The 22,573-nt window shown below is 40.8% G+C and overlaps 1 protein-coding gene across 2 annotated transcripts in view; it reads right to left on the bottom strand.

Moving 5' to 3' along the window:
• Positions 1-1,418: 1,418 nt before the first annotated feature.
• LOC121917380 (phosphoacetylglucosamine mutase-like) overlaps positions 1,419-22,573 on the bottom strand; it is a 21,851-nt gene continuing 696 nt past the window's right edge. Inside the window, exons 1-12 of one of the 2 annotated variants that reach the window (XM_042443311.1) lie at positions 20,598-20,803; positions 18,424-18,608; positions 16,597-16,664; positions 15,969-16,102; positions 14,360-14,555; positions 12,042-12,199; positions 10,963-11,046; positions 9,666-9,764; positions 6,949-7,065; positions 3,865-3,987; positions 2,771-2,944; positions 1,419-1,646 (exon numbers count right to left, since the gene is read on the bottom strand). In XM_042443311.1, the coding sequence (XP_042299245.1) occupies positions 1,554-1,646; positions 2,771-2,944; positions 3,865-3,987; positions 6,949-7,065; positions 9,666-9,764; positions 10,963-11,046; positions 12,042-12,199; positions 14,360-14,555; positions 15,969-16,102; positions 16,597-16,664; positions 18,424-18,608; positions 20,598-20,801 (1,635 nt within the window). In that variant the 5' untranslated portion in view covers positions 20,802-20,803 and the 3' untranslated portion in view covers positions 1,419-1,553. Of the gene's footprint in view, positions 1,647-2,770; positions 2,945-3,864; positions 3,988-6,948; positions 7,066-9,665; positions 9,765-10,962; positions 11,047-12,041; positions 12,200-14,359; positions 14,556-15,968; positions 16,103-16,596; positions 16,665-18,423; positions 18,609-20,597; positions 20,804-22,573 lie in introns of those variants that run through there. The other variant, XM_042443312.1, reaches the window with a different exon arrangement.

The raw sequence follows: 22,573 nt of genomic DNA, 5'->3' as shown, positions 1-22,573 counted from the left end.
GTGGGTGAGGAGGCTGGATGCATCATCTGGAGTCCCACTTTCTAGTACATCAGAACTCCTTTGGTTAGCAAAGCTGCATGGCTCTTGAGGTGGACTATAGGAGGCTGGATCAGGACATGTCTCCCATGCAGGATCTTGCCTCACATCTCTCCTGTCAACTCTGTAGAGGGATCAGAGCCCAAAAAAGTTTGGGCTCTCTTGTAGAGAAGAGCATACCAAGCTCCACCAGGACCAACCCTCTCCCCACAAATACAGGTGTATATTGGACTTGAGTATGTCACTACCAAGATGCTGGCCATATTTCCCAGCATTGTTTTCAGTGATTCAAACCCATGTTTTTTCAGTTTAGAAACTGATATATTCTGTTAGCACTGTTGAAATTTTAGCATTTATCTCAAGTGTTTTGCTTTGTTAAAGGAAAAGGCGATATTGATACATAGAAGTCATGGCATCTCTTGGCCAAAATGCATCCAAATGAAGGCACTGGAGATGTGGTCAGTTTTTTTTTAATACCACTCTGTTGCGTGCCCTCTTTTGCCATAATACAGGTTAGATGTACTGTGGAACACATCTGACCAGCAAAGGAAAGCAACATAACTTCTCACACTGGTTTACTGCTAGAGGGAGAAGGAAAACGGGTTGCTGTGAAACACCACTGTAATCTTAAGGATTGCTTCAACTTGAGAGAGGAGCTAACTTTATAAAAGTTAGAAAAGGGCATAAACAGGCACATTCAAGATTATCAGATGGGGGAAAAGTCGGGAGTAAAAGAAATACTCCTGGCAAAGTAGCACAATCGTGCTGAGGATTTTGAGACACACCGTGCTTATCCAGGACTTAACCCATAAAGAACCAGCAATGCTCCAGGAACAAACCACAGGGAAGTCACATGAATGGTTTGTTGCTGGAGCATTGCTGGTTCTTCATGGGTTAAGGCCTCGATAAGCGCAACGTCTGAAAATCTTCAGCACTTTGCTGGGAGTATGCCTCCCCACTTCCAATTTTCTCCCCATCTGATAATCACCATTCTTTCTTGAAGAGGAAGACTGCTCTGACAAATTAAGCTCTTGTTGGGAAGTTCTTTTAAGGTGATAATGGCCTGTTCCAGACTGCCAAAATAAAGCTGCTTCGGGTCTCTTTGGAGGTATGCTGTTTAAATTATGCATGCACCCTAAGAATCCGGAAGCTGCACCAAAGCTGCACTCCAGTGCTTAGGAATGGAGTGTGGCTTTGGTGCGACCTCTGGACTATTAGGACCCATGCATCATTTATATAGCATACTTCCAAAGAGACCCGAAGCAGCTTTATTTTGGCAGTCTGTAACAGGCCAATGATTATCCATTACACTCTAAATCTGACATTTAGAGTTAAAGGTAGCAGTAACTGAATGTTGTTACATAAATGACAGCAGCAACCTATTTCTAATATAGCTTCATTTTTATTAATCAAAATTTAATCTTAGAGTTTCAACTAGGAAAGATTTAACATAGGAAATGTGAAGTAATAAAAAGGCCACAATGGACAATTTAAGGTTCGACTTTACAATGCGCACATCATGACGTTACAGCCTTTGGTGGTTCTCCAACACCCCCAGCTAAATGGTAGACAGCCAGGCTGACTTCATGAGCAAGGTTATCTGCATTCTCCTAGAAATGAAGAGAAGAAAAGTCTGGAATCAGTGATAATCTTGTTTTTAAGACCTGCAGTTTAATATGCCACATCTTAAGAATCCTAAAAGGCTTCAAAGTGAAAAGAATGCTGTGGTCAATTGGTACCCAGAAACTGTAGACAAAAGCCTACAGTGAATATTTCATTCTAACGTAAGTTCTACTTCATTGGTTAAAGGGTGGTCACTGTTTAAAGAGTGGTAGATAAGAGTAGTATATAATTTACACTAATGCCATTCCTTCTGTCTAATAAAGCAAATCAAAATAATTACTCATAAGGAAAGGTTTCCTCAAGCGCAACTTCAGAAGGAGCCATTTTCCCCATTATGCATTATCTAACCCCCCCCCCCCCTTCCACACATATCAGTCACTATGCAGCTGCAACCTGTATTTATTAGGGGAAAAATTACCTGCAAAAGTGTATTTAAATACCAGCTGCAATCCTGTATGGGAATTACATCTAAGTTAGCAGGCTTAGGTATGCAAGAATTAGAATTGGTCCATTCTGTAACATCTATATGCAGTTGAGGGCTGCTGTTATGTCACTACATAGCAGAGCCAGCAAAGTGCCTAATGCACTTAATGCACCAATTTGCATCACCCACTCTTGCTGGTGTCCCAATATGCATATTCTCAACTCACTAACAGTTTCTTAGGCCTTCTACTTAGCTAAATATACGTAAAGTTATACTAAGTAAAAGGTGATACAGAATTTCAGCAATCATGTCTACCCACAGTTATATTCTGAAAGTCAAGAAGAAAAGGAGATTGGTAAAACTGACTATATAGAGATTTAATTTTTTTAGCACACTTCTCCCTCTCTTTCATTTGAGGATCACCGAAGTGTCTCCCTGTAACAGGATGCTAAAGTAGAGTAGTGGAGACACAAGAGGAAGTCCAGTGAAAATATGCAGCCAAAGCCTTATGGTTCACAGTGTGATGCAGGCTGCTGGCCAAATTATCTAAACTACTGAGACCTTTCCTGTATAAACTCAGTGAGAAGTAGGAAGGTGATAAAACCACCTTAAATGCTGACTGCAACATAATGTACAATATGGACTCAACAACATTCTTCCCATGTACATTGCTGGTAAGGCTCTGACCTGTGTGTCTGCTTCAGCATAGACTCTGACTACATCTTCCGTTCCAGACGGGCGAACGAAGGCTCGAGCCAACTGAAACTTGTTGACAAGGTCATCGATTTTCTCTTGCAATCCTGGAGGTGTCACTGCTCGCCTTTCAGCATCTGTCGTGTCAATGACTCGTCTATCAGCAACCTATAAGTCCAAGCAAATAAAAGCCACACAGGATGGCCTGTTGAAGCTCTAACGAAACCTATAGGCTCTGCCTCTTAAAATATTCCACTGTTTTTACGGCATTCAAAAAGAAAGAACAAAGATTAAAATGTTTATTCCTAATTTGGGGGCAGCACTCTGTAAAATGCTAACACTGCAATCTGATACAGTGCTAATTAAGCATTCGATGGCCTGTTACAGACTGCCAAAATAAAGCTGCTTCGGATCTCTTTGGAGGTATGCTGTTTAAATGATACATGCATCCTAAGAATCCGGAAGCTGCACCAAAGCTGCCCTCCAGTGCTTAGAAATGGAGTGTGGCTTTGGCGCGACCTCCGGACTCTTAGGACCCATGCATCATTTAAACAGCATACCTCCAAAGAGACTCGAAGCAGCTTTATTTTGGCAGTGTGTAACAGGCCGATAGGACTTGCTCCCAGGGGAGTACCCTGTTAGGTTGTCACTTGTGCCAGATTTCCCTCCCTATCTGTTTGTTATCAATGGCCATGTCCTATGTCCTCTGTGTCATGCTCCTAGACCTAATTTCTTGGTGTTCATTGCTTCAGCTACTGGGTCATGTTGTGTTATTCTCTGGACTGTTTTCACAAACTCCCAGATCTCCAGATCACAATTTCTATTATAAGCCCCATAGTGGAATAGTTCATACTTAAATTGCTCCAACTGAAGTTCATACTTCAATTGAAAACTTAAGGATGCACTGAAGACAAGATCCAGGCTCCCAAAGTTCCAGAATGGATTCCATCCTTCCATCGCTTTGCAACAGATGATAACCACATGCCTTGATGTCTCAATTACTGCATTATGCCCACATGCAAACAGGAGAGCAACCATACTAGTGGGTCACATGTGGCATTTCTATCTGGTGTGGGCTTCTCACTTACCTTAACTTTGAGTTGCCGATTAGGAAGATCCGTGTACATGCTATCCCACTGTGCTACTGTGAGGTTCTTCAAAACCAAAATGGCTTCAATCAACAGCATATCTGAAATGGCATCACCAACCGTCTAGGACATACAGAGAAGAGAAAATGGGAAGAAATCCCAGCTGGCAGAGGCAAATTTCATGTCAGCTGATAGTATTGATTCCTAAATTTGGGAATTTAAAATTTTATTGTTGCAAGTGTTCAATCTGTAGGCCTACTATCCCTTCTGGTTTGCATAGAAAAAAGTCTGGGTGTATACAAAGAATAAGACAGCCAGATAATCATGGCTTATCATAGCATGAATAAGGAACAATTCTACACTTCACCATGTGCTCTGTTCCTTCAGCGGGACCAAGGATTTTAGAAGCTGCTATGTCCATTTGTGTTTACCTCAATTTCCTATTACATTTGAACACCCAGCTATGAATTATCATGGCTATGTTTTGCTGAAACAAAATAACACTACCATTTGGTATAATGCTCTGGGTATGGCTTGTTTCAAACAAACCATGGGCATAGTTTGCTAGCTTTGTGAACAAAAATCAAAACCTGAACATTTCCCTAAATCCACCTTTCGGCCAATCAAAGAATAATGAAGATGGTCAGTGTCTAAGCCAGCTCAATATGAAAACAGAGACATGTTTTAAAAACAAATAAAACTTCAATTTACATCCCACATTTTGTTATCACAATCAAAGTGGCGTACAACCTTTAAAAATACAATTTATTATTGTACCAAACATCATTTAAATGCTGTCTTTAAAAATAATAATAATGACATCCATCAATTCAATGAAGCCCAAAGGTTTTGCCTAGTGAGAGAAGCTCACTAGGAGCAGCTGGTTAGGCTATGCAATGACACTGCTTCATTTATATTTGACAATTTGTTTCCAGCAGAAACCAATTCCAAGAGTGAGGTAAGCCTGCAGGCCAAACCCACTTTCTTCATCATTTCTTTGCTCCAAAGGAGCTGGAAGTGTCATGTGAGAGAGGTTCTCTTAAGTAGAAACAGGATGCAAACTTTTCAAGATTTAACTCAGAGAAGTTCTCAAGTACATCTTGATAAAACAAACTGGCAAGAGAAATTCACACACTCATACATAGCTGAGCACCAGATTCTTCTCTTCCACACAAGAGCTTATTTCTATATAAAAACACTTTTAAGCATGTGCAGTATTATTCCCTCAGCTCATCAATTCACAATACAGTATAACTGGAATTAGAATAATAACTCAATATGTTAGGATATCTCTTCAGTCTTGTCTCTTGTTTCAATTTGGATAATTTTTGTTTTCAATATAATTAATTTCCCATATGGCCTTGACACTTTCCTCAATTTATTCACCAAGAATAAAGGAACCACCAGCTAATTAAATCCAGCTTTTGTTGTACTTCTAAAGCCTTGAATTAGGGGAGCCAATTTTGGTCATACTGAAAACCTCCAAGAATAAAACCTACCAAAAAGTATTTATTTGTTTTGAAAAGTAGCTCCTTTTGGTCACTCAGTTTTTCATTATGGAATGTTGTCACACTCTCACCCAACACTGACTTTGTCTTCTCCTACTTTGGAACCTTAAAATTTCTACAGCAAACCTTGAAAATGTCTGCTTTTCTCTCTCTGAAGGAATAGGACGGAATTTTCTGATGGAGGCGTGAACAACAAATTAACACAGAAAGTTGGCAGAGAAGCTACTGGCACCAATGAGATTTTACTGAAGTCAAAAGGCAGAGCCAACAGACATTCAGCACCATGACTTGACACAAAACTCTCCATACTGTACTCTGTCCTAGGAAATCTCCAAAATGTAGGAACAAAACAAAACAGAAAATGGCCAGAATCCTGGTGGCAGTTACGAATATTAACCTACACTTATGAATTCGTAACCACTACAAATTCACAGTCTCCGTAGTCTCGTAGCCTCTAGTTTAGGGTCTAAGTAGGGATTGTGAAAGACCCCAAATCACATTTACTGGTAAACAGCCTTTGGGATCGATGGGGGTACATTCCCCTGATGATCGAGAAGCAGCTGCCTGACATTCCCACCTCCTATTGTGAGAGAGGTCTTTCTTCTTCTTGTCATGCCAGAGATTGCTCACGGGAGGGTATGGGAATGTCAGGGAGTCACTTCTCTATCAAGGGAATGCACTTCCATTAATACCAGTGATTGTTTACCAGTAAGTGGAGTTTTGCAGGGGCCAGAGGTCTGGCTGGAAACCACTATACAGCAATGTTGTTACAGTGTTACGTAGTATGAAATGGTCATACAGAAATCTGCCTGATACTTCCTTTATGATGTCCTAGTCAAACCTTAAGTGCAAACAGCAAAGGGAATTGGGAATACTGGTCATTAAAACCATGCTCTTGAGACTGTCTAAATAGTTAATCTCTACCACCATTACCATTCAATTTACAAAAGATCAAGAGGCCATTCAACAAAACCTTTACGACTGGATTAAACCTGAACTGAATTGGGGCAAGCCACTGGAATTCTGCTTGCATCTCTCTGCCTGATGGTCTCCCATTCGTCTGCCAGAGCCAACACATACACACACACAGCCTGCCTCAAATAACCCTTCTAAGAAAGGCTGGAAGGTCCAGGAAGGCAGCATACTGTGCTGCAAACAGTACAATTATACCTCATGCATGCTGCAGGTGATTCCAGTTCATTAGCTACCTGAGAAGTACCATCGTCTTTAGGTTAGATCCAGATCCAAATCTAAATCCAATGTTGTAGTAGCATGAGAGGACTTTCTCCTGCCCAAAACCCAACTACAGCTTTCAGGGCCACTTGAAATGATGCACCAGGAAGAACCCTAACCCTCGCCAGCAAGTTTGAAAGGCCAATGGAGAGGGTGCAGTTCCTCAATTCAGAACAACTTGCCAGAAACTATCCTTAGTCATGCTTGGAGGAGACACACTGAAATAAATGGGACTCAAGTTAGCCATGAGCATCTGTCTAATCCAACAGGTGGGAACTGTACAACCCTCCAGATGTTGTTTAACTGCAGCCTTAAATGTTTGATTCTACACTGCAATTCTTACCTGATTTATCAAGTCAATTGTGTTTTCAAGCATCTTTGCAGCTTCTCTTTTTCGGTTGTCTTTCTCCTCTTTTGCCTGGTATCTTATCTTTTGTTCTGCAGCTTTACTGAACAACACCTGGAGGAAAAAAATAAACATACACAGTGCACAGAAGGAACAAAATGGAGATAGTAGCACCATCATGTAACATCTGTCCCAAAGGGAGGTGCTTGCTTCATAGATAGGAAGTCTGAGGTTGCTAGAGAAACTCAGGACTGCTGCTCCAAACAAGCACACAAAATGCCCAAACTGAACCCATTAAAGAACTACATCACAATTAAGTAAGGGGGTGGGGGTGGGGCAACAGCTCTAACCAGGATACCCACTGGTGAGGAATGCTGGATCTTGGAGTCCAACAGCATCTGGCGGTACACATGCTTCCCACTCCTTCCATCAACCAGTAATGGCATTAAATTGAAATGAAGTTACACAGGGTACAGAAACAAGGGAAACAGTAGATTTTATTTATATCTCATGAGAAGTAAAAGATCCTATCTCCAAACTAGCGATGGGGGAGGGGGGGAGTGCATCCTGCAGGACCCTTGTGGCTCCCACCCTCCTTTACTACACTCTCCCAGATTCCTTGAGATATCCCCAAAGTGCCCAGGAATGGGGAATTTTTCTTTAAAAGGAACACATGGTGTAATTTTTGTCCTAAAACACCCCCCAACAGCCCAAGGCTCTGAAAATGCAGTAGTTTTGCTTCATTCTGCCCCCACAACCTCCTAATCCTTACAAAAAATGGTCCTGAGCAGACAAAAGCAAATGCAAAACTAGAAGTGACAAGTTACCTCCAGTTTCACAAAAACATGCGTGTGCAGGTCACCGGAGATGGTGGAGGCAGAATTGAAAATCTGGTGCAGTTGCCTTTCTATGCCATCAAACAATGTCACTGAATCAGAACTCCAAATATTTTGGCTTCCTTTCCATTCAGCCACTACAGAAATCTCTAGCAAGAATTAGTGAAAGAATAGAAAAATATGCAACCTTCCAGATGCTGTTGGACTACAATTCTCATCATCCCTCAACATTGGCTGTACAGGCCAGTACAGAGGGTAATGCAGGAGGCTACAAACTGCTCTGTTCCTAGAATCTAATACCCAGATCTATCCTGATTCTGAAAACACAGCACTGTATTTCTATGAAATTTTTCCCTTGATCTTACCCAAAGACACTTCTTTTCATCTACTAAAGGTGCCACATTTGCTTATTCCCAAGTGCAGCAGAATCCACTTATCTGTTCACTCCAACTTACAATTTGACTTATTGGATGAGCCAACAAATTAAGTCAAAATCTCAAAGTCATTATCTGAAAGTCATTGACACAGAATGACCAGAGGAACTGATAAGTCTGATACAGAAAAACACACCTTAATACAAGAGAGAAAAGCAGAAATAATTGGTAAAGCTCATATTGGCAGGGTGGAGGCAGAGAAAAATACTGTAATGTACAAAAGCCAGGATTTAGCAGATTGGCCAGTAGAAGCTGGCAGGAGTGACCACATCTTCTTTTCATCTGCAGCACCCTCAAACCAGCTTCGTTGATGTGAGAAACCATGAGGAGACAGGTTTTGAGAAGTACTGAGGACTACAAACAGAAAAGAAGGGGAGTTCCACCAGACTTATGGGCATGCACCAGCATGACACCAGATGTAAGTCAACGTGAGCATTGTTTATTTAATCTTCTTTGTTTTATTCTTGGACCTTCAAGTTTGGGCATGAAGTGGAAGACAGAAAGTGAGATATCATAGGCTCAGTTTTCATAATAACAAATTGAGCCTCCCTTATCTGAAATGCTTCAGACCAGGTGTTGTTGTTGTTGTTGTTGTTATTATTATTATTATTATTATTATTAACCTTTATTTATAAAGCGCTGTAAATTTACACAGTGCTGTACAAGTGTTTTGGATTTTGGAGTTTTTTCAATTTTGGAATATATGCATATGCATAATAGATATCTTGGAGATAAGACCCAAATCTAAATAATGTAATTCATATAACGTATATGTCTATACGTCTAAAAACCCATGCCCCAAAATTGACCCCGAAATCCTAGGTTGATTTAGTTACAGGTTGGGATGGTAATGTGATAACAACTCTTTCAGATTTCCCCATGTAGTTTCTTTCCATCCTGAGCCAAGCAGATAGTCCTTGGCGATTGATTTGACTGCTATTTGTTTCTCTCCCACTCACACACTTCACTGTCTGAGGACTGAAGGCTGAAACACTGAAGTCTCATACTGATTGCTGCTTCCCTCTTGCTACTCACATACACACACTGATGGGGCCTCCAAGTTTTACACTTGACCTGTCCATGGCTCATATCAAAATCCATCATTTTGGCCTCTAAATTTGCACTTGACTTATACATGAGGTCAACCTATAGTTGTGTATATATGGTAATTTATACACCTTATAAACATAGCCAAAGGTAATGTTATGCACAATATTTTAAATATTTTTGTACATGAAACACCGTTTCTCTACAACGAACCATCAGAAAGGAAAGGTATCACCATCTCAGCCACCCAGGCAGACAATTTTGGATTTCTGAGTACTTCAGATATTGAAATTTTGGATAAAGGAGACTCAATCTGTATATCCTTATTCATACTCTGTCATACCTCCCTAGAATCCTTCTGTTGAGACAGTTAAAAATATTTAGAACAAACACTTACTGTGCCATGACCATTTGCTTCAAAATAAACTCCAATGTCAAACTCTTGAGCTTTGTGATGCAAGTGTTTCACTCCTGTTTTGGCACAGTGGACAGGCACCTAGGACAGGAAAACCACACACACACAGTCTAAGAGTGGAGTCTACAATTTTGCCCCCAGAACCCAGCATCAATACTGAGAGCAAGGAGCCCAGGACCAAGATCAACTGTAATTATTCCATATAGGGAGGTTTTTCCCCCCTAACGGGGAGGATTTACTGGGACAAAGAATGCACAACTTAAAGTAGTGTGACTGCTGCCCCAAGAGACACAATCCAAAATTCTAGAAAGATATCTAAGAAAACAACAGAAAAGTTTCCATTGTTCTTGGTGACATAGTCAAGCAAGAAAACTCCCCTGGTAGCTGAAGCCTTGAAACAGTTCCTTTTTGGGATGAGATACAAGCTGTGGAATTCTGGAAGTTGTCATCAAAAAGGGACTTTTTTCAAACTCTGCCTTGATGTATGTTTTTGTAGCAGCCATTTCAATACTGTGGATTTTGCAAATGGTATTGGACAGCTGCTCTGTATCACCTGGCAAAACACCTATCCACAGAAAGTATGACCCCCATATGCACAGGTCCAGTAACTGCAGTTTCGTTTACCATGTCCATAGAGTCATGCTAGATGACCTCTATATATCTAGATAGACCACCTCTCTAGGGATCTGAAGGTCCCCCAGCGTGACTTTATGGTTACCTTTCCCCAAAAATATAGGGTTTTCCATCACCCATAATTTTCACAAACTGCAGTAAGTCTAGGAACATAGCCCCTGTGGATAAGGGATAGTACTGTACTACAAAACAGCAGGTTCCAGAATGGTCTATACACGATGTTAAATGTTTGAGACTCCACCTTTCCTAAGGGACAGTGACAAAAGACTAGCTGTCTCACTCACAACAAACCTGGTTCTCTCACACTTGGCCATAAAACTTGTGACCATAGCACAGTAGCACAAAGTAAAATGCATCCAAAAAGAGATTACAGTGCATACAGGTTGGTTACTCTGGAGCATCAATATCCATGGGGTCCAGGGTTCTGACTATGAGGGCCAGAATCCATCATGATTTTAACAAATGAATTACTATGGGAGGGAAAGAGTATTTGCTAGGACACCCGACTACAAGGCTTGCTTACTAAAAGATTCATTTGCACAGTACGTATATCTCATCCTAGTAATTTTGAGCAGAGCTTAACAATAAGGTTTGGGTTATTTTTAACTGACTTTTCTGCACAAAGATGTTACAGCTAATTTAATACCTTCATGGTTTCTTCCAAATAACACGTAGAGCTCCCATTGGCGTAGGCTGTTTGTACTACTGCAAATGTTAGTGTTTGCCCAGCCTGAAGGAACAGAGAAATGTCATTTTCACAATCAGACATATGTCTATACCCCACACTGCAATCCACCGCATGCACTCAAAAGCTTTGCTGTCAAAATTTATATGTTTCAGTTACAAATGCACCACATTTCACAATGGGACAGAAAGTGCATTGCACTTAAGCTCTCAAAACACTCACATCTTTAGATAATATACATCTTGAAATTTTAAAATAGTAATAAATTTCTTTATTTGCAGTCAGTGAGAACATACCTTCTGCTACATATTGCCATCAACTGCAGTTTGCCCTATTATTATCATGTTGATTCCACAAAGCTTAAAGATTATTATTTTTTGCAGCTACCGTACTTAAATTAATTTGTCCTTAAGCAACTTTTTGGTTTTAGTGCTTGCTTAGCTTTCTTTCTCTTCTGATGTTTTTTAAAAATTGATCATAACTGTACATATGCCATAACTGGTTGCAAAAAGCCTTGTGTTTCCACACCAAAAAACTCAAGGTACTTTTTTACTTTGTACAAAAAAAATTATGTATTTTTGGACAATAAAGTTTTTTTTTTTTCAAAATTAAAGTGAGAGTGCAAAAACCCATCCATATGCAATAAACAAACAAACAAACAAACAAATAATAAAATACTGTAATCTTGCCCAGCAGGGAGAAAAGTACCATAATTATTTGATTTTGCATGTGAAGCAAGGATTTACCGGCCTGTCAACCACTTATTAATCGCAGCAAAGACGGCAGCCCAGGCAATTTTGCAAGCCAGCCTTTCCAGGGGGCTCTCCCTGGAAAGTCAGCCTTAGAGACATCAGCAGCCATCTTTGCCATATGATCATCACAATAAATCAGCCTTCCCTTCTTTGAGACACTACATAGCATAGGTAAAAATGCAGTATGTTAACATAACTGACCATTGCACGAACACAACCCGGATTCTAGCCAATGTTTAACCACACTGTGAAAGACAGCAACTTCCTGATCCTAAGGAATTTAAATACCTTGACCAGAAGTTCTTTAAGGAAAGTGCTGATTAGGGTTGCTATTTTGTCGCCATCCAGAAGGTGAAAATGGCCAGCAACATCAGTATAGTAGTAAACTATTCGGTCAGCATCCCCATCAAAGGAGCAGCATCTCTCACCAGGCTTCATTTCAAGTCCTTTAAAAAAAACAAAAACAAAAACTAAAATACAGCAGTGGGAAAACACAACTTGTTCCATGGCAAAAATCTATCCATTCCTTTCAGACAAACCTACAGTTTGAATAGAGGATGATATATTGCTAGAAATGAGTTTTCTGTTTTAGCCAGCTTCCAGGCAAAGCAAATAATCAATTTTAATTTTTCCACTAATATTTCAAAACATTTTATCATGTAGATCACACATTAATTTCATAGGGAGTGAGTTTGTGACCAGTGTTTTGAATATGAGGTATCTCAAGACAGGGTTAAATCCAATGTTAGTCCAAATCTAGAGTGGACCAAATGACATAAATGGAACTTACAAGCCACAACTAACTGAAGTCTTATTGGTTGCATTGGGTCACAATAACCTTACAACCATTTCCCGAGCAGAGATTTGTACTAGATAATATAGAGAGAATGAGGAATCGTATTGGAAATAACTAGAGAGAGTAAAAGTAAACAGGATATGTTAACTTGTTCTGTGCCTTCAAGTCATTTCCGACTTATAACAACCCTAAGGCAAACTTATCGTGGGATTTTCTGGGGCTGAGAGTGTGTGACTCACCCAAGGTCACCCGATAGTTTTCCATGGCCAAGCAGGGAATCAAACACTGGTCTCCAGAGTTGCAGTCCAATACTCAAACCACTAAGCGACACTGGCTCTCATATATTAACTACACAGCATGAATCTGTCATGTTTTCTACAGAACCATTTAAATTTACTTTTACTCTCTCTAGTTATTTCCAATATGACTCCTCATTCTCTTCTATATTATCTAGTACAAACCTCTGCTCAGGAAATGGCTGTAAATTTATTGTTAATATTATCTAATGTAGACCCAATGCAACCAATAAGATTTCAGTTAGTTGTGGCTTGGAAGTTACATTTATGTCAAAAAAAGAAAATTAATAAAACAGAAAAGTGCATTTTCTGTAAAGTTTTGTAATACCAAGAAATTTCACCTGGTCTAAGCAGTCAGGGACTGTGAGCTATTCAACCAGATCCACGAGTTAAATCAGACGCTCCAACTGTTCAGGTATGTTCACATTGACTCATTAGCAGTGACAATCGTGCAGGCTGCAAGTATCCCCAAAAGCTAGGCCAGACCTACACCAAATAAACCCCAGATTCCACTCCACCCCAATTCAAAATTCGGGAAAATTTAAAATAGGTTCCCTTAAAATAGGTTCCTTATATTATATTGAATAGCTCTTAGGTTTGTTTATTAGGTAGCATTGTGTGTGGTTTTATACTGATGATTAAATAAAGATTACACACACACACACACAGATACAGGTTCCATAATCACCAAACCACCCAAAAGCAAAAACACACACCCCAAACCTGCAAATCCAAACACAAAGTAACTTCCAGTTGAAAATTCCCCCCCCCCCACTCCATCTGCACAGCCAATATACATGCTTGGGTAGCTAGGTGATTATAATCACTAGGTCAAAAGGATTAAAAGTTCACCCAGTATGTGTTTAATAATCTGCCAAGCAAGGCATCCAGTGAAGTGTTTTACTACGGTCCAGGAAACGAAACACCAAATAAAACTTAATCTTCGAAGTGTCACAAGAATTTTATTTTATTTTATTTTTTTGCTGCAACAGACTCCACCACTGAAGGAAATGAGGTCCTATCTGCCAAAGGTGGACTTTATCCCCAACTGGAATTGATTGAAATTGAATCTTACTAGAAGAACTGGGAAGCCATCCAATGAGGCTGAGAAATACTGTGCCCCCTAATGTCGAGAGAGATTCTCGTCTTCTAAGACTGAATATATTGGAGGGAAGAAAGAAAGGTCTTTTGAATTAAAAATGTCACAGTATGATGGTGTTTCCCTTTATATCTGGTTTCCCATGAACAAAGAGCCAGCATGGTGCAATGACCCTGGAGACCAGGGTTCAAATCCCCACATGAGCATAAAAACCCACTGAATGACTTTGGGCAACTCACACTCTCTCAGCCTCAGAGGATGGCAATGGCAAACCCCCTCTGAAGAAACTTGCCATAAGCCAAAAATGACTTGGAGGCACAACAACAACAACAACAACAACAACAACAACAACTTAATTTCTGTCTTTATTTTGAAAGAATCAAGTAAAAATGATAATCCATTTCTTTCTACATACCTACAGGAGGCTTCTGATGAACTTTTACAAAATCAGCTCCACACAAATGATTGAGTTTCCCTTTGGTCCCATCGTTGTCTATGTGCACCATGAGGCACGCAGGGAAGTAGCGTCCCATTTCTTTGAGTTTCAGAGCACCAATGCCATTTGCACAATCAACCTTCAAGGATATATGCCCATCTCTTTGGCTCATAGCCTGTTTTAAAAGTGAAGCAAAAGTTGGTTCTTTGAAAAGCATTTTTAAAAAGTTCTACCATCTTTTCACAAGCAATACATGTGTTTGGAAGGACAGCCAAAACAAACAAAGAAAGAACACTCAATGGAGAAAAATGAAAAAGAGAGTTGCACCAAACTGAATTTTTTAAAGACAAAATCATCCCAGTGCAGTTCAACAATGATGTCTACCTTGGAAACACCATGTATTTTCCATCATCATCCCATCAACAGTTTTCAGAAGTGACCATTGTGTTTTAAAGCAATCTTATAGTGTGATGTAGTGGTTTGAGTGTTGCTAAGAATATCCCATGACACCACCAAAATACCCCATGATATTATGACCCCATGGGAGACAATAAATCAGAAACGATCTGAAGGCACACAACAACAACAATAACAACAACAACGCTGTCCAGTACTTATGGGATCATAACCTAGACTTATAATCTCACAACTTTTGAAATTCATTAATGACTGAACATGACCCCAAAAACCTACCTCTTAAGTCCAGACAGTACTCCAGCCAAAGGGTTTCCAAAATGAAGTGTATCAGGGCAGTGGGAAGTGATGACTACAGTATTCTCTCAGTGGTGGGGTGCAATGAAATAAACAGCTGCAGCAATGGTCTTCTCCCCCCCCCCCCGAGTCTCTCCAGATGCCAATCTCAATGCACCCCATGGCCAGGAGAATCATTCCCCAGTTCTCCATTCTTTATCATCTTGGAAACCCTTCAGTTGGGGTGCAGCTGTCTTAAGAGAGAGGTTTTGGGGGGTGGTACCAGCAGATGTATCTATGATGACAGAGCTCCATCATTAAAGCTATGTCTGATCATAAAGGTCCCTGATTGTCATACTGTCATCCATTCATTTTCATTCAATGTCAGTTGCCTCAGGAGCCCACCATTAGGCAGAAAGTTGGGATATAAATATTCTAAGTTACTAACAATAATTAGTCTCATATTTTTGTTCCAACAATAGCAACAAAATTTATAAATTGGATTTTCATCCTGCTTTTTCATCATTCAGTCAATACTTTCATGCACAAGATTATTAAAAACATTGTGTATAAAATTACATTCAGGCTATGTGAATAAAGTGTATATGAAAAATGAATGAATTTCATGTTTAGACTTGGATCCCATCTCCAGGATATATCTCATTTTGCTCATTTCTCTACTATAGAGGCTTGTCCATGGTGTAGCTTCCCTAACATGTGCCTTCTTTACTATAGAGGCTTTGCAGCTTGTCCACCTTTCCAGAGCGTCGGCACACAAAAAGATTGCTGTTGTTTCTTCATGGGAGGTTTCCATGTGGAGAGGCACTCCTCTAAAAACTTCTAAGTAAAGAGCCTTAAAAAAGTGAATCAGAATGTCCAAGAACAAGAATTCTTTTACCTGTTTTGTAAGCTCCACAAAAGCATTGGAGAGCTTTTCATAGTAGCCTTCCACTGTCGCAATCCCATAGTTGCCATGAGTGTTTCGACAGCAGACCATGTAGTGTAGTTGCGGTGTTGTTACTAACCCATAGTCTAGTTTTAAAAAAGAAATCACACCAGTTAAGAAACAATGCTATTTGACCACAGAAACGTATTTTGGAGCACTGAAGAAGACAGGAAAAAGTCTTCTTTCAAAGCAAAATGCTACCTTACACCTAAAGAGAAAATTGGTCCATCTAGTCTAACATTTTCTACACTGGACTGAGAATGGTGAAGCGTGACACATGCTGTAAGATGGAAATCCTATCAGCCCCATCCAGTATAACTAATGGTGAGGGATGCTGGGAGCTACAGTCCAATAAAATCTGGAAGGTTGCATGATTCCTATCCCTAATTAACAATGATTTGCCTGAAATCCTAGAGACTCTGACCCAGTCTTTCACTGGAAAGAATGCATTCTTTCATGGAACTATGGTTTCTCCTCACTTAATTTCAAGCAAGAGCTTTAGACTATAGCTATAGACTAGAATGAAACTTTATCAATGTTTGGAAGAGAAAACATTGTATGAAAAGAGGAAAAGGCATACCATGGTATTGACCTCCAAGGACAGACACACCATCAGTTACTGACTGTGAAAGCTTCTTGCTGCTAGGTCTGGATGCAAACACAGAAGTAAAGAGACATATGTTGGAAGCATGATACAAATATCACACACAAGTTGACTTAAATTACTTGTTGACAAGTGAATATCAATAGATGATAACATCACACAGAACACAATCCTCAGCCTGATAAAGCAAGCCCAATGAAATCTACTTCTATAGAGGGGAAAATATCACAGTAGCCAAGGAGCTAGAAAAGTACTGGGTTACTATGAACAACTGAAGAAGCCATGCATGTCACACCCAACATAAATAAAAACCTCCCTTATCAAAGCTTGAAGTGTCCAATTTATAGAATCATAGAGTTGGAAGACCAAAGGGGCCATCCAGTCCAACCCCCCCCCCCATGCAGAAAGACACAATCAAAGCACCCCTGACAGATGGCGATCCAGCCTGTTTAAAAACCTCCACAGAAGGAGATTCCATCACACTCAGAGGGAATGTGTTCCACTGTTGAACAGCTCTTACAGTCAAGAACTTCTTCCTAAAGTTCAGATGGAATCTCCTTTCCTGAAGTTTGAATCTATTGTTCCATGTCCTAGTCTCTGGAGCAGCAAAAAACAACCTTGCTCCGTTCCGGACCCCCCGCATGTGTGAAAAAAACATGGAGCCTCAAGTCCCATTGATTCTAATGGCAGCGTGCTCCTGTGTGTGGTGTTCGCATATGCTCACCATATTCTCCCCCTGGGCTTGCTGTCCACGTGAGTGGACTATATATTTTAACAGACTTTTTTCCATCATGGAACTCAGTGAGTGGCAAGGAATTCCCAAGTCATCTCCCATCTTGATACTGACCAGGCCCAGATGAGCTTACTTGCATTCTAGTAAAAGTGCATCACACATCCCCAAGTCACAAACTAGACCAAGACCTATACAGAAAAGGAAAAGCAGCCAGGCTTATCCACCCTTCTGAAGAAATAACAAAGAGACAACGCAACAGCCAGTCTCAGAAGAGCTATCACAGCGGTTTATCACACTGGGAAAAGACGGGAGCATAGCAGGATGCTCCATCAATATTGCGCGATTTGGCATAGATTATCACACAACGTTGTGCGACGCCGCAAATATCCTGCAATTATCCCATGAATAAAGAGGAATTATAGTGACCTTTTTTTTGTGAATAAAAAGCAGCGCTATAATTTCTTTTTATTCACAGGACAGTGACAGCGTGCAATGTTGTGTGATAATCTTTGCCAAATCACGCAATATTAATGGGAGCATCCGTCTTTTCTCCCAGTGTGATAAACTCCACCTCTTTGAGAAAAATTATTTTCTGTGGCTTTAAAGGAAGAAACAAATGAGTTCATCTTACCAAGAGATTCAAATTACAAGAAAAAGGATTCAGAATACGTATCAGGAAGAAATTTTATGGTGCAAGAACTGTTCCAACAGTGCAATTCACTCATAGATTTTAGGTAGAAGCTAAATGCCCACCTTTGAAGTGTGCTATAGTATAGCACTTTCTGCTCAAAGCCAGCAGGTTGGGTTTAAAGACCTTTGAGATACTTTCCAACTCAATTATTCTCTACAGGAAGTATGTAGGAAGATGTACATAGATCTTCCATAACAATTCTTGTGCCGTTAAGAAGTACTAGTAAACGGGAACGTTGTCCAGAGTCTGGAACAGATACTTTTTTGAACAATTCCCAGAAATCAGGGAAGGTATCTGGAAGCTATAGTTAAAAGTAATTCTTGCAAGTTCTGATGTTGTCTGTTGCTTCTCAAGAGGTGTATCAGTTGTGTTGCTTTACCTAGTGTCCCTGCCGATAACAACAAATGCGTTGCCCAGGAGGTCTACTGCTTCCTTGCGGCAGATGTCAGTCAGCACACGCTGCAACTCCTCCTCTTCTGCATTGGCCAAGCGTGTGGCATGTTCCTCCCATGCAGCTGCCAACATTTCACCCAGAGGATCAATCAGCTTCACACCATTGTCTTCCTTGGAACAAGAAAAAATATCACAATGAGAGGTCTGGATGTAGTCACTAAGTAATAAGCCTAACTTTCTCCATGAAGATTTAAGCAGGGCAGGAAAGCAGGAAGGAATGATATGACAGGAAAGGCTAGAACAGAAAGGTAGTGTAGCCCACAGAAAGCATGGTTCAAAAGATAACTGAAGCTGGGTGTGTGTGTGTGTCAAAATATGGTTTGGGAGTTGATTTCCCTGCCCCACAGCAGCCTCTCCAAAAAAAACTCCCAAAATGCTACACATTTTTAGTGGAGTGGGCTGCTTCAAGGGAAAATTTTGAGAACAAAGTGGAAACACTTCCCCCCCCCGCCATGGAGTTTTCTGTAGACTGCAAGAACATTTCCTTTCATGAACAGCAGATTCTGAATGCAACTGGATGTCAAGAAGAAGAATAAGGATACTTTTCGCCATCCTGAAGTGTGTTCAAAATAGCAATTTTATGAATATTTTTCCTTGCAAGTAAACCCAATAAACTCAACTAGACATATCTCTGAGTAAATGTATATAGAATTGTGCTGAAATACAGAAAGTAGCATACCCAGGGTAAGGCTGGACAGATGTCAGGTGCTGGGTTTTTTCCCCAACTAGAACACCAAGAGTTAGCAACCAGAGCCTGATATAAAACAGTGGTTCTCAAGGATCAGAATCAATTGTATACTGCTCTCCATGAACCATATGAACACAGACAGATCTAAATGGGAGTTATGAGGGATCAGGGATTCTAATGAATACCTGGCCAAACGTAGGCCGGTTACACACTGGCACTTGGGACGTCCCATTTTAAAAAGGGGGCATCTCTTCTAGACGCCCCTGGGTCTAATACGGACTCTGTCCGTACAATATGGCGCCGGCTGTTCCACACGGCCGGCGCCATCTTTACGTATCGGACGCATAGCGTCCGAATGTGTCGCGGCGCCTATGACGTCGTGAATGCGCCAGCGGCGCCTCGCGACGTCATAGAGGCGCCGCAAGAAGGAGCTCCATTTTGGAGCTCCATTTTGCTCCGCGCAGGAGCCGCGCGGTGTGGCTGCTACAGCTCCCGCACGGAGCAAGCGGCGGCGGCAGCAGACCGCCTCAAAGTGGCGGTCTATAACCCGCCATAGACAACTAATAATCTTAGCATGCAGAGGAAGAAAACTGAGGCTGAAAGATAAGCCATTAGCAAATGGTAAGCCACAGCACAGAAGTTGTTTTTTTCCTTGCTCACTGAGCAAGCATGGCGTAGTGGTTTGATTGTTGGACTACTACTCTGGAGACCAGGGTTAGATTCCCAGCTCAGCCATGAAACCCACTGGGTGACCTTGGGCAAGTCACATACCTTCTGTCTCAGGGAAAGGCAATGGCAAACCTCCTCTGAACAAATCTTCCCAAGACAACTCCATGATACGGTCCTAGGGTTGCCATAAGTCATAAATGACTTGAAATAACAAACATTAAATTCCTGATAGTCAGAAAACCTTGGAGATCTGCTATAATTATTCAGAAGTCTAACCAATACATCCTGATCTACATTCTGCCCATTCCTGATTTAGGAAATGAAAAACATGCCAAATGAAAATATTAGGTGCTCTTGAATCCTACTGAAATCAATGGGAGTTGACAGACTCATACATCCAAAGTTGGAATTTAACACCCTTCCAGTGCAAGAATCCAGAGCTAAAGCATCTTTGAAAGATGGCCACACAATCTTTAAGTCTCCAAAAAGAGACCAACCTTTGGTCTAAAATGTTTACTGTGTTCAGTGAAACCTAAACTTGTGTGCATTTGCTTCACTAAATATAAAATCTGTTCAAATAGCTTAGAGAAATTATATTCTCCCTCTTTGCAAAGACTCATCAACACAGTGGGGGCGTTTCAGGAACTTTACACACTACATTGGAGCAATAGTGTTCCCACATGGCCACACCTCATCTGCATCCCCTCCCTTTTCTCACTCAACAAAATACTAATTTCTCTTACTTCAGGATTGTGAGAGGCTGTGACCATAACACCAATGGTGGATTTGGTCTGTTTGGACCTCAACACAGCCAGCAAGCCCATGCGAAACATGGTATGATCGAGGTTTTCTGCCTTGGTCCGGAAGCCGGCTGTCCCATATTGAAGGGAAAGCCCTGGAGGTTTGGCATGGAGTTTCGAGTACTTTGTAACGGCTTCAAAGTCCATTTCTGTAAGAAATAAAACAAAGCTAAAACTACTAGAGGTCGAATAGAATGCAGCAATGGGGCAGCTACCTCCAAAAGGGAAGATGGTGGGAGAAACAGGTAATATCTCAACAATATAAAAACTCCCTGAGGACTCTTTGCACTCTGCCTACAAAGGAGTCTGTGAGGTTCATCTGAGGTCCCAGCAAATGCAGATGAAAACCACCCAGGGTGAGGGGTTTTCCCAGCTGACAATGGATCATTAATTAAATAGACACCCTGAGGCCTTGCCATTCAACAACAGAACAATACACAGATTAACATGTAAATCCCTTCCCCTCAACCAACAGTATATATACCTCACTCTCTTCCACGCCAGCATTCTCTGAAGATGCCACTCACAGGTGCTGGCAAAACGTCAGGAATAAACACTTCTAGAACATGGACACACAGCCCGAAAAACATATAATTTGCATGTTGCAAGTTTTTGAAGCTCTGCTGGCTTCTTCATCAAACAACGGTGTTAAAAAAATGACACTGGAGAAAAACTATGGCCTGTTACAGACAGGCCAAAATAAAGCTGCTTCGAGTCACTTTGGAGGTATGGTATTTCAATTATGCATGCGTCCTAAGAGTCCAAAAGCCGCACCAAAGCCATGCTCCAGTCCTAAGGACTGGAGTGCAGCTTTGGTACAGCTTCCAGACTCTTAGGACTCATGTATCATTGAAATACCATACCTCCAAAGTGACTCGAAGCAGCTTTATTTTGGCCTGTCTGTAACAGGCCTATATATAGAATCATGATGTTAGTCACAGGCCTGCTTTTTCTCAAGGAGGTGATGTTGTGTTGTTCTGTGAACATGGCCAGGAGGAAGAGGGCCTGCTTGCATAGAAAAGATCCCTCTACAAAACATCACACCAACACCTTGACAAAATGCAAGCCTGGGACTAACATCGTTGTTTTATACAAAGGGAACTTCCAGCACCTTTGCCTACAGAGTTTCCAGACTAACATGGCTATGATTTTGAATTCTGTGAGTCATTTTCTAATTTTTTTTCTCTCCTGTATTTTTTAAAACACTTTTGCCTGATGAAGAAACCAGTGCAGCTTCAAAAGCTTGCTGGATGCATTTGGTACATTGGGCCCTTGTAGATAGCAAAATCCATGGATGCTCAAGTCTCATTAAATATAATGGAAAAGGAAAATGGTGTCTCTAATACAAAACGGAAAAATCAAGATTTGCTATCTGGAATTTATACTTTTTAAAGGTATTTTCAAGGCGTGGATGCTTGAATCCCTGGATAAAAAATCCATGGATAAGGAGGGGTGACTGTATAATGTGTTTAGGAGCCTGTGTGGTGCAGTGGTTTGAGCACTGGACTGGGACTCTGGAGACCAGGGTTCGAACCCTTGTAAGCCCACTGGGTGACCTTGTCCAAGTCACACTCTCTCACCTCAGAGGATGGCGATGGCAATTGCAACCACCCCCCCCCCCAATATATCTTGCTAATAAAACCCCATGATACCCCAAGAATACCTCATGACACTGCAACAATAAGTCAGAAACGACTTGAAAGCACACAGCTGCAGCAACAACAACCCTGCCCAGCACTTATGGGGCCATAGCCTAGACCATTGGTCCACAAATTGTGCCCTTTAAGGGTTTTTGGATGTCAGCTTCCAGAATCCCATACTATTTGTATTGTGTATTTTCTATATTTCTGTGTTTTATTGAAATGTACTGTAACCCGCTGGGATATAAATACATTATTATTATTATTATTATTATTATT

Source organism: Sceloporus undulatus, unplaced genomic scaffold (genome assembly GCF_019175285.1).
Source record: "Sceloporus undulatus isolate JIND9_A2432 ecotype Alabama unplaced genomic scaffold, SceUnd_v1.1 scaffold_16, whole genome shotgun sequence".
NCBI classification, from domain to species: Eukaryota; Metazoa; Chordata; class Lepidosauria; order Squamata; family Phrynosomatidae; genus Sceloporus; species Sceloporus undulatus.
The sequence above is the reverse complement of the archived record's forward strand: the minus strand, read 5'-3'. Positions and strand labels throughout refer to the sequence as shown.